Raw genomic sequence first — 12951 nt, forward strand, 5'->3', positions numbered from 1 at the left:
GGCATTAGGATACAATATTACATCATAACAACCTGAGGTAATTATCTGGACTTTGTCTGATGTCCGTCATCTCTGGACATACGCCCTCGATGCCTCTGTTGCAATACAGTTTTGAATATACGACGCACAGTGTAATTAAGTGATAAATATTTGTGAAGACTGTGGGAATATTGTGGCAGGTGATGAATGCTTGTTAGCAAAGCTTTAGAACAGGACTCACAGTGACAAGACAAGTCTGTTTTTATGTGGTTAAAATATTCACAATCTAATATGCAAGAGCTAGAGCTTTCATCTACCTGTGTAAAGTCCCGTCCAGATGTCAGTGACGCCAGGTGTGTGGTTTGTTTTCACAAGGCAGCTGTATATTTCATTTACCTAGTTAGTGTTGATTCTTGTTGGTGGCCTTGCTATCTCTGTTTGTGAATGCTCCATATTGGGCTCTTTGATTTTGCTAAATATTTAGGTGTAGTTTGTGGCGGGTATTTGCAATCCCACTCACTGCCTGCTAACGAGGTGGTGAGCGGGACTGGGGGATCTAATCACTAGGTGTGTGTTTGTCAGTGTCTGATTTAAGATGCTTGATTTCTGCTGGACTAAAGTCTGACACAACCTGGTTGAGCAATACAGCACCGCATTTGTGAACACCCACACAGTCACACATGCAAATACATTTTGTGGAAAGAGATGGTTAGTGACTCACTGTTGTATTGACATCAATGATTATCTGTCTCTGCTTATTTGTAATTTTGGATTTTTCATCGTTTTTCCCTTCAAGTGGGAATGCCAAATTCTCCTTTTGGGGGACAGTGTAGACAGCGATTTGCTTCCTCTGAGATACATGGTGTTGTCAGTCAGTAAAGTAAGGGGAAGCAGTCCCAGTCCCCCTGTGTGCAAATGCTCAGACTAACCAGTGGGATTTGCTGGTGCAGGAACAAGGATGTGCTACCTCACTGGCTTCCCACCAGGGAATGCTACCACCTATGTTTGTGTGTGCCCTTTTGAATTCTTCTTGCACTTTCTTGGTGGGGTTGGAGATGTTGATTTCGAGAGACTGTGAGCCCTGTATTGTAGGCTGTTTGTAGTCTACCACCAAATACTACGAGCAGCAGTAGTTCTCTGCACATTTTCTGTTACAAATCACAAAGAAGACAGATCCACAGCTACCACAGATGCTTTCACTAATTTAAATGGCAGATTTTATGGTTTCTTTCTAAATATAACAAACAATCCAAATGATGGATTATCACATGACACAGTGATTTGATTAGATGACTTCCTTAACCAACTGCCAAAACAGTTTCAGCATTAGGTTGGACTGTCGGTGAAAACTTATTTGAATCTAGGGTTATTATTATTATTTGAACCATACCAGCTTTTCGCAGCTTTCAATAGCAACCCATGGTCCAACACTGTAACCAAAACTGATGTTGGCTAGTTGCCTGTTGTCTGTAAGCCTGTTACACATGAAATAAGAAGTCCAATTTTGGCCTTCCTAATTTTTTTACTTCAGAAAATGACTGATTACTTTCTACCTTCTTATTCAAATTTATAGTACCTGAAAACATTTTTTTCTTTATAATGTGAAATAATATCACAACAGCATTTGTAATAATTTCAACAAATAATGTTCACCACAGCATGAAGAACATATAGCTTCAGAGTTATAGGAGACTAGAGTCAATATTGCTCCCAGACATCTTCAGACATCTTGTTTTGTCCAACAGTCCAAAATCCAGAGATATTTACTATCAAATAACATATTGTTTAACATATATTATTTACTTATTTACTTACTTATTTATTTATTTAAAAGGGATCATGTACAGCTTTAAAATGTCTCCATTTGATGCGCTGCACCAGATCATAGCTTCAAGCTAATTTGTATCTGCAAGTATACACAGTACTCTTTACAGAGTAAAGACAACACACAAAGCTATGCAATCACAGTGTTTCCAACTATCACACATTAATTATGAAACAACATAACAACCTCGATGTTGTTTACAACATACTGTAGTTGGCTAGTGTCCCGGGTCATGCACATGCATACATGCACTGCTGTATCGCTACGTGGCGGTCAAAGTCACCAATGTAGCAGGTCTCCACAAATAAATCAATGTATGGGAAACACTGTATCATATGTGATTAAGAATGTCATCTCTTCTCCGTCTTTGCAGACTGTGACTGAGTGGGAGTACTGCAATGACCAGCCGGCATCCTAGCCATGCAGAGAGCGCTCACTCCACAGACAAACAACCACCTGCCGTGGCCCCCAAGCTCCATGTGCAGCGATCGCTGTCAAAGGAGACAGTCACCATCCACTTCTCAGCTTTTGGGAAGGAGGAAGAGGAGGAGGAAGAAGAGCTGTACACTACAACTGCCTCCACTACCTCAGCTGCTCAGGATGACTCAAACATTGTGACAGCCTTAGAAGCAAGCGAGGAAATGTTTGAAGGGGTGCCATTGGACTCTGCAGCCGAGGTTGCTGTCATTCCTGAATCATCCAGACTTTCTCCCATTTCTAGACATCACACTAACAGTTCTTCCACACAAACTCTGTCATCACGTATTGCTGAGCAGAAAAGCTCAACTTCCAGCTCCTCTCCTACTAAATCTTTGAGCTTTCCCTCCAGCGACAAACCTTTTCTAAGTCTGGTGAAGTCTCTTTCCTCTGACACCGAGTCTCGTGACGGGGTCTCTTCTGTTCCTGCTCCGTCAGTAAGGCATAGGCATCTCATGAAGAATCTCGTCAAATCCTTATCTTCAGATACATCCCAGGACTCATCCTCATCCTCCTCCTCCACACCCTACCGTCTTCCAGAGTCCCGCCTTAACCTACAACTCTTCAAACAATTCACACAGTCCCGAATGCCGTCTGCTACTATGTCGTCGGCTGGTGACTCTAAAACGGCCCCTTCCTCTCCGTTAACCTCGCCAGATAACCGCAGCTTCTTCAAAGTCTCAGATGTCGAGGCACGAATTGAGGACACCAAGCGTCGTCTCTCTGAAGTCATCTCCGAGCCACTCCAGCTGCTGAGTAAGATCATGGATGAAAAGAGTGGCAGCTTAGTTAGCAGCGGCATTTACCGACCAAAGGCCCTCTCTGTCAGTGCCTCAGAACTCTCCAACATTACTTCTATAAATGGTCACCTGGAGAGCAACAACAATTACTGCATCAAGGAGGAAGAGGGAGGTGACTGGGAGGCTGAGAGCCCCAACAGTGCGGCCTCAGGTCCACCTGAATCACCAGTTTCCTCTGCTGTTGACACTAAGAGCCCCAACAGATCATCTTTACTTTCCATGTCACTGGACAAATGCTCTATGTCTGCTCTTGCTAAACAGGAGGATGAGGACTTCTGCATCTTGTACAGTGATGACTTTGACACTTGTACTGACACCGATGGTGGTGGTGATAGAACTGATGAGACAGGAACTGGTAGTCAAACTAAAGTGCCACTAAGTGGTAGTACTGAACCATGCAGTGAAGATGAATCTGAAAGTATTAACCCGGTATCCAGTGTTCCACACTATACTCTCATCATCCTCACTGTACTGGTCTATGGCTATTTTGTATTACCTCTGCCCAGTTACATTGGAGGAATGCTGCTTGGGATTGGGCTTGGATTCCTTTTAGCCATCGGTGTTGTGTGGCTGACGGGACCAAAACCTTCTGGTGGCTTTAGACATTCCAGAATCAACGGGAAGCTGTGGAGTCTGACCAAGTTGGACATTAAGGAACCAGAAATTTATAAGGTCAGTGACTCTTTCTTCCTTTTTGGGTTCATTTCAGACTTCCTTGGGTTTATTCTGTCATGTAGACTTTAGCTCCTTTAAAAATGTGTCTGTTTGATTACATCTGTCTTTGGACTTCTAAAGCACTGATCATTTAGATGATTTCATAAGATGAAACATAATGACCCGTTTATAAAAACTGATTTGAAGTGTTTTAAATCCTGTCCAAATTTTTCTGACCCTACAGATAGACAGTGAAATTACAAGTGTCTTCATCGACAATATTATAGGCCACTGTTGAAAATAATATAGGAAACCAATGAGGGAAATGTGTGATGTAGGCTATATTTTACAGTTTTACTAATTTGTACTAATTTAGGCATTGTGGAATTGTATGTAGGAATCAGTTTAAACTAGATTAAATAGGACCAGGATCAGGGGCCAAACAGACTTGATCAAAACATAGGGCAATGTGAGTAAAACGAATTCAACAAGAAATTCATTTTTAAGGACATCAAATAAGGTTGTCACTTCTCCATATTTTTTTACTTTGATCCAAGTTTGGAAATATTAGTTTGGGTTGTATTTTAAAGACGCAACCTGTTGCCCTTGTTCCTGAAGAATCTGTCCATCTGACCCTCAACAGCCACAACACAACAGTGGGCTGGTCTTCCAGGAGTCAGTGGCCGCCTTCCTACTGATGCCACTTTTGGTTAATAGCAATTAATCGATTAGTTGAAGATATATAACAACATATAAATGTAGTATGATTTATAAATGTGTCAAAGGCACTTGTTTTTATTTGGATAAAAGTTAAGCAAATTTGAAAAAAGGAAGCGTCCCCACATGTTGGTGCGCACAATTAATACTATGCAGTATATATTGGTATTGTGTGTGCGCAGACTGTAAATGTTGAAATCGGTTCATGTCCAGAACTATAGGGCCCTATGTAAAAATGTGTTTTGTCAGAATGTTTTGTTTGTTTTTAAGATTTTTTTCTTGCATTTCATCTTTATTAGACGGGACAATGTAGAGGTGGACATGAACTGTGGACATTGTGCCTTAACTATTAGGTCATTGGGACCCTCCGTGATGTTGAAATGTTTAAAAGAATCACGCAATATTGAATTTATACATCCATCAGTCCATTCATTATTTACCCAGTTTTCCTCTACAGGGTCATGGTGGGCTGGAGGTGGAGTACACACAGGACAGGTCACCAGTCACAGAGCCAACACATGTAGACAAACGACCATTCACCCTCGCATTTACACCACCGCAACTGTAAATGTTGATATACAGTACCAACAGTGAAAATATATTACCTGCATTTTATCATAAGAAGTAGGATTTTTTTTTTTTTTTCTTATTTAATTTATGGCTCTGTGTACAGCTGCATCTGTGGGATGCTGACTAGAAAGGCGTACATGCAGTTTAAAAGGTGCGTTTCCTTGACAGTTTTCCCATTGAAGTGACAAAGCGGCAGATAAGTTAGATGTGGATCCTCAATATAGCCAGATGCACTTGAAAGCTCACCACAGAAAGCAAATGACAACAAACTGTTTATGACTCGACTTGAAAAAAGACAGTGAATACAAGACACTTTCTTATCCATGTGAAGTTCATAGAAAGAGACAACTAACCTTTTCTGTCACTGCAGAAGCATGTTAACATGGGTGACAACACACTGTGAGCCGATATTTACGGTGTCCTCATTTTCCAGGCACCGTGTCAGATTGTTGTCATCTCTATGTTTGCAGTTGTTCAAACGTGTTTCTCTCTTCATATGCTCAGAAGCAGACACAGTACATAAGAACTGAATTTTTCAAAGAGAGAATCGTCTTGTTTTAGACATCAAACCTTGAAATGTAATCTACATTACGTAAAATGGTTTTCCATTTTGGTCTTCCTTCCAGGGCTGGATGAATGAGATATCGAACTATGACCCAGAGACGTACCATGCCACGCTGACACACTCTGTGTATGTCCGGTTGGAGGGCGCCATCATTCGTCTGTCTAAGCCCAACCACAACATCGCCCGCCGTGCTGCACACAACGAACCAAAACCTGATGTCAACTACGTCAGTCAGAAGATCTATGACCTGACCAACAGCAAAGTATGTTGTTACATAACTGACCTGTTAACGTAGAATTATATATATCTTTCAAAATTTTATAGAAATGTGTTCCTGAAATTTCTGTAACTTGAGTAAGCGTTGAATGTCAACACAATTTCTCAATATTTATGTATAGACTTCACTATTTCATTAATATACTGAATGCTATTCACCAAACAGTGGTACATGTCTAAAGGGAAATCATAAAAAACTGTCCTCTTCTTCTTGAATATGGTTGTGAAAAAGTTCTGAAATAAATGGAAACCAAACTTTATTCAAAGTGTTTTTCCTAAATCTTCCCTCAGGTGTATCTAATGCCTCAGAGCCTGGCCAGGAAGCGTGTATGGAACAAAAAATACCCAATCTGCATCGAGCTCGGCAAACAGGATGACTTCATGTCGAAGGCCGAAGGTGACAGGTGTGAGGCCGGTGAGGGCATGAGCATAAGGGACAGAGGAGAGGCGAGTGGAGGAGTGCAGGAGCGAGGGTCTTCGTCCAGTAGAGACCTGACCCTTTATCTATTTGGAAGGACTGGGAGGGAGAAGGAGGAGTGGTTCCAGCGGTTTCTTTCAGCTTCCAGGCTCAAGGCAGACTTGAAGAAAACCTCCAGTGTTCCTGGGAGTAAGAGCGGTGAGCAAAACTGATGTTTGTGTCCACCTCCTCTGCAGTTGTAGAAGGCAGGGATTTCTTTTCTTTTTCCTTTGTTGTGTCTTTTGTCCAAGACTGAAATTGTGAAATTACTTTTTTCTAAGGATAGAAAAGTGGCTCTTCCAAAATAAAGTTTGGGTACTTTGGAAACAGTAAAAACTTCTGCATCTAATTCCTCACCTCTTTTCTGATGTTTGCTGTGGCCCACAGCTCTGAGCTCTCACAGTCGCAGCAGCAGCCGAAGCAGTCTGGACGAGGCGCTGCTATCTCAGCCCAGGTCAAAGGACTCGTCGGTCTCCTCGACAGCAGCAGGCGGTGCCAAAACCAAGCCGCTACTGGACTACAGTGTCTATATGGCCTCTTTACTGCCAGAGCAGGTGACAGTCAGCCCTACAGCTGCCAGCCCTGTTCTCCAGAGTCCTCAGAGCAGCCCTGGAGCTGACAAGAAGGTAGTGCATGCTCATCTTCCATTTACACTATTAAAACCTTTTCTTTCTTATTTCCTCATTATGATTACAAACTCATCTCATTTGCAATTTTAACCTCATGGTGTTACAAGCAGTGGAATTATAAACAACAACAACAACAACAACAAAAAAATAGCTGATGTTGTGGCTCAACCTTGTAAAGATTTAGTCAGAGGGGTGGAATTAGTTTTATTGTTGTGGGGTTAAATATCTCCTGTACAGATAAATTAGATTTACAGTATTTCCTTGTAATGTTTTGTGACCTTGTCTGTTGTGTCTTTAGCTCCAGAGCACCACTTCAGCTCAGGTGCAGCCCAGGGGGGAGGAGGAGGCCGTTGCCTGGGTGAATGCGGCTCTTGGTCGGGTCTTCTGGGACTTTCTGAGTGAGCCCTACTGGGCTGAACTGGTCTCTAAGAAGATTCAGATGAAGCTCAGCAAGATACGGGTGAGTGGAGCAAGGCCCATGGCAACCTTTCCCTTTAGAATTGGTTGAAATTTAAAAGTAGAGGAGAAGTAATGTCATGCTCATCTTCTTGCTAAAAACAGTGTGTCCACACACACACACACACATACACACAAGTAAGCTCTCCAAATATCAGTGTGTATCTGTATGCAGCTCTTTAAAGGCCCCAGCAGCCCCACACTGGGTTTCGAAGCAGAGGGAGAGAGAGAGAAACACCTCATCCTTCATTTCTATCTCTTCATCCCACTGTTTCTGTCTGATCCTGTCTCTCAGGCCAGACTATTTTGCTTCATCTTTTCATATGTTCTGGTTGCTGTGACTGTTCACATTATACTCTGTTCTATAGTACAATGGTGGAAAAAGCACTATTCAATCCACGAGGGACAGAGACAAAAGCTGTTGTTTATAAGTCGTGTTTAAGGGCAGAGTGTATCACCAATGCTCAAGTGTGTATAGTATGTGTGTATTGTAAATGCTTTTGCAATTTGCTTTTATCATATTCTGCAGATTAATTATTCATGTGCGATGTGCTCTGCTCAGTTGTATGCTTGTCTCTTTTTCCAGTTGCCTTACTTCATGAATGAGCTAACCCTGACAGAACTGGACATGGGCTCAGCCACTCCCAGAATCCTTGGGGCATCCAAACCTTCAATTGACTACAGAGGCAAGAGAGAAATCAATTTCAAACAGTAACACACACAAACACAGTGTGATACTGGCATGTCTAGCCAGTAACATTAACTGCTTCATCCACTGAGCTCTATACACTATGAAGTGGGAAGTCTCCATTTGTTGTGCAGTATTTGCTGAGCTTCGTCACCAGTCAGTGTGCCATGTCCCTATGAGAGATAACAAAGATAAACAATGTAAGCCAGTTATCTATCAGGATACATTTTGCCATTGAGTTTCCTCTTACTAAGTAGATACAGTGTCAGCTTTCCCCAAGAAATTAGTTGGTGCAGGTCATAAGGCTGCACCCTGTTTCCTGAGTCAGTGCATTAGCTAAAGTGCATATGCATGTATGCCGTCAAATACACACACATACAACCAAAAGAACTAGCTAGAAAAACAAGTATGTAAAATTATTAAACTTCCATGGTCATTTTCTGAGCCTTTTTGATAATTCAACAGAGACACAGAAATGCAGCAACTTCAGTTTGCCTATTGCAGCTATAAAATATGAATCAATCCCTTTCTTAAATATCTTAATATCCTACAAAGGTAAACATGGACTAAATAAGTTTACTGTGGAAGCAACATTGTCATGTAAGTTTTTACTAGTTCTCTCTATGTAGGTTGTTGTTGTTAGGCCAATCAACCGCCATCACTTGGACTTTCTCATGAACACAGATGAGTTGCATATGTTGTACCCTTGCACATGCATGAAGTCTAGTTGTGGTTACATAAACATTCACAGGAGAATGTGGCTAACCACCACTGGAGTATAGATTCATATACTGTAGCTTTGCATGCAGCGTAAACAAGACTAAGCTCCTCACAAGAGTAATACCACATTTCACAATTTCACAATTAAACCTACTGTCTCCACGGACTGCTTTAATGCCCTGCTTAGAGGCGCGAATATGGGTGAAAAAAAAAAAGAATTTGAACTTGTGTAACAGTGCAAATGGTTATTAGCGAGTATCAGTATCAACATTACATCACTTTACAAACACTTTGAAACTAATAAAAATGCATAATGCATTTTTAAATACAGCAATGGGGATGTCAAGATAAATGTTTTTTCTCTAGCTACAAGAAGTGGGTAATAGTTGGAACCATAGCCAATAACAACAATAAAACAACAATTTCATTCAGTAAGCATACAGGCAAAATGAGGTTTATTGTGCTTCACACTGTGGCGTAACGTGCACTTACACCCACTCAGCTTGTCAGGCAGCTGTATCCTCGAGGTTAGAGAGACATGCTTGTTTCTTGTAGGCTCTCATCTGGTTAAATAAAGTACAAACCTTTCCCATCCTCTACAGCTGCTGCCAGAGTGTCTGACCGATGATAACACTGCTCAGAGTTCAGCACGGTCTTGTTGTTAACTGGACAATTTGAAGCGTTACGAACAGGCACGTGTGCTGAATTAATATAAAGAAATCATCTTTACCAAAGATGTTGTTTACTATAGATCCTGCAGAGGTCTGATAGAATTAGACTGGTTAGGGAACTCTTAGCCTAAGCACTTTAGCAGGTCTTATGGTTTTCTGTGGATCAGAAAAAAACGAGGCTTAGCTACAGTATGTGAGGTCTTAGCATTGTGAACGCTGAAGTTTTCAGCTAACTCTGCTCCAGTTTTGATCAGGAGGAGCATTGTACATCATTTTTAGAGGAATCCTTCTATGTTCTTTCAGACATGCATCAGCAGTGAGCTCTCCATCCCTTTCTACCATGTTGCTTTTCTCATCCTCCCTCAGACTCTGTGACAGGTCTGTCTCTTCATCTGTTTCACATGTACAGTCTCCTGCTCTCTTCCTCCTTTTCTCTTCCCCTCACATTCTCTTTCATATCATCTTTCTCTTTGTGTCCTTACTCACTCTTTAGTTGCAGTATCTCTTTTCCTCCCTCCTGTTCCATGAGTCACAGCCTCATTTTTATCACTGCATCCTCACATAACCCTGTAATGAGAGCAGGAATTGATTGCTTCTTCAACTGAGATGGCAACAGCATCTCTCAGATCAGTTCCAGGCAAAACACACCTCAATAGCCACTCCAAACACAATCAGTGTGCATGGGACAACATTTTGATGAAAGGTCATCTGCTTTAATTGCTCTTTAATTTGGAAACTGCTACATGTTTTGACTTCTCTCTAACAGTTTGCAAGTGAATTGATCCACTGTCAATCTAAAACAGCACAGTGCCTTGTTTTTAATTGTATTTCTTGGAAGTGAGAGACAGTAGGAAGCTGGAAAGAGGTGCATGCTTCAAACAAAAGATTGGACTAAAGATAACAGAAGGCGTTTACTGATTATTGTTCATGCTTCCATTTTCTACATCTGATACTTCCGCAGTGAATGTTTCATTCCTCTTTTCTGCTGTGTGTTTCCATGATCAATGCCCTTTTTAATTTAAAGTGGTAGTCCTAAAACTTGCAGTGGATACAGTCAGTTTAGTTTCCCCTTTTGAAATTTCCAGTGATGGTACAATGGATGTATCCTCCATGCATCTCAAGTTCTGCTTTTACCTCGTCTCACCCTGCTCCTTCCTGGAACAAGCATGCTGAGTACAGTGGATCGATGAACCTCTCCAACTGTGTGTGTGTGTGTGTGTGTGTGTGTGTTATTGTGTGTGTTATTGTGTGTGCGTGTGTGTGTGTGCGTGGTTTCGCCACATATGTCCACAAACAAAACCAGCTTTTCCCATACATTGATTTATTTGTGGCGGCCGACCACAATATGGATTGATCGCCACATATTGATTTTCTATTGACAATGGCCCTGTCAATGCCCCCCCCCCAACCCACTCAGACATAGAATGTAATTCTGTGGGAAGCATTGTATTGTCTCTGTATGCTTGTACATTTGTGTCCATGCATGTTAGTTTTTGCACGCACGCTGCCTTATGCTCATGCGTTTCTACACTGTAATGTCAATTTTAGGATGCATACAAGCGGTCACCTTGCATATGTGAAGGCATTTCTTTGCAGTATGTGCGACACACTGTCCCGACTTTTTGCCATGTGGCTTCACCCCAATTAAGGAAGCAGTGCCCTGATCCCGCAGCTTGCACGGAGGCTCTTCTCTCCTCTCCCCAAACTAACAAAGCACAGTGCCCTGCATAAATCCCTGACCCAGCCAGACACAGTCCTATTATCCACCACGCCTCTCAGGACAGGCGGGTGAAGCAAGGCCCACTGGGCTCAGCAGACCCAGCATGTTCACTCTGCCTCTGTCTTTCTGATTGCCTAACAGTCTATTTTTACTTGGTGCTTTCTCAAACCTTCTCTGACTTTCTAACCTTCTGTTCTTTCTTTTGCCGAAAGTTTTTTTTTTTTTTTTTTTTTTACTGCCTTCATTTTTTCCCGACTTTTTCTCATTCTCTGAATGTTTTTCTCTCTGGTGCACTAGACTCATTACATTATCACGTCATTTAGCACAGCCAGCTGGTGTTCAGGCAACACAGCAGTGAGGAAAGGGCACCTAGTCTCAGTGCTGTTTATCTCTGCAGTGTTTGCCTTCCCACACAACTTCTCTTGATCTTAACTAAAAAAAAAAAACTTTCTCTTTTTCACTTTACCCACCCATATCCCCATTGTCAGGAATGCTATCTAAATCTAATTATAAGGACTTGCTGTGCTTTAAATGTCACACCGTCTATTTGTACACACTTTATGGACTTAAGCATTGCATACATGCAAATGTGTTGCATGGTTGCAGCTAAGTGCCGTGTGTTTTGGTTTAGAATCTCTTAATGGCTTTCATCATCTGACTGGCTCACTCCTCACATAATTCATCTTTCCTGCATCATCTCTTGTCCTTTGCTGCCTCCCAGTGCTGTACAGAGAAACCACACCCATGGTTATGGTTAGCTGTTGCTCTTTGTACACAGGAACATGTGATCTGTATTGTAAAGGGAGAAAAAAAAAAAGAGAACTAGAGAACACATTTGTTTGCCCCATACAAGCCAGGCTTTCGATGGAGGCTTTTGAGGAGTTTGTATAATCCAGATTACAGCAGGTATATCAGAGCAGAGGTAAAGGGAATAGAGGGAGAGCCCTGTTTATGCATCCAGTCCCTCCTGCTGATATCAAACGGGGGCTAGAGGGGGAAGATTGTGTGCTCTCCAACTGTTTGTCCTCTGTTGAAAAGACCTTGTGATCTCTCCTCCTTTCTTTTCCCTCCCCTCATCGGGTGTTTCTCTGTGTCTTTCCCGTCTAAGCAGAGGGATCGAGAAAATAAAATCTGTCGGGGTCCCCATTTGTGTGAGATAGCGAGGGAAGATATGAGAAGATGGGAAACAAAGGAGAGAGAGAAAGATGGAGACAGGAGGCAGCTTGGGTGACTTCGGTGTTCTCCATGTCTTGTCTAGATTCAATTTATCCTCTCATAAATAGGGGTTTTGACAATAGTTATATTTAAGATGAGATAATGAAGCTGGTACTTTTTGACTTAAACACCACTGCGTATGTGTTCTCCTTGGTGAAGGATTTATCTCATATCCCCAAATCATACACTCATACACAGTTTCACTTCTTTCATTCTAACCCTAACTGACTTTGCATCCCTCAGGTCTGTGGTTTGACCTGGAGATTTCCTACAGTGGCTCCTTCCTGATGACCCTGGAGACCAAGATGAACCTCATTCGCCTGGGCAAGGAGGGAGAAAACCTCCGCTTAGGGGAATTTGGCAAAGATGGGTAAGACAGTTAAGCTCCATCATACCACATACACATTTTAGAAAAGCCCTAAGATATTTCCTGGTTGGATTATTCGCTGTTTCCCCTTTACTTGACATTAAAAAGTATAGTTGTCTCTGTCATCTGTCTGCCACAATCTGTCTGGCACCTCACCTGTCTCAC

General features: G+C 42.0%; 1 protein-coding gene across 2 annotated transcripts in view; it reads left to right on the top strand.

Annotated features, from left to right (window-relative positions):
• tex2 (testis expressed 2) overlaps positions 1-12951 on the top strand; it is a 32189-nt gene that overhangs the window by 13874 nt on the left and 5364 nt on the right. For both annotated transcript variants that reach the window (XM_022739944.1, XM_022739945.1), the window contains exons 3-9: positions 2178-3753; positions 5649-5849; positions 6155-6479; positions 6708-6946; positions 7248-7409; positions 7992-8091; positions 12663-12789. In XM_022739944.1, coding sequence (XP_022595665.1) covers positions 2203-3753; positions 5649-5849; positions 6155-6479; positions 6708-6946; positions 7248-7409; positions 7992-8091; positions 12663-12789 — 2705 coding nt within the window. In that variant the 5' untranslated portion in view covers positions 2178-2202. The remainder of the gene's footprint in view (positions 1-2177; positions 3754-5648; positions 5850-6154; positions 6480-6707; positions 6947-7247; positions 7410-7991; positions 8092-12662; positions 12790-12951) is intronic.

Source organism: Seriola dumerili, unplaced genomic scaffold (genome assembly GCF_002260705.1).
Source record: "Seriola dumerili isolate Sdu_G_001 unplaced genomic scaffold, Sdu_1.0 BDQW01000050.1, whole genome shotgun sequence".
NCBI classification, from domain to species: Eukaryota; Metazoa; Chordata; class Actinopteri; order Carangiformes; family Carangidae; genus Seriola; species Seriola dumerili.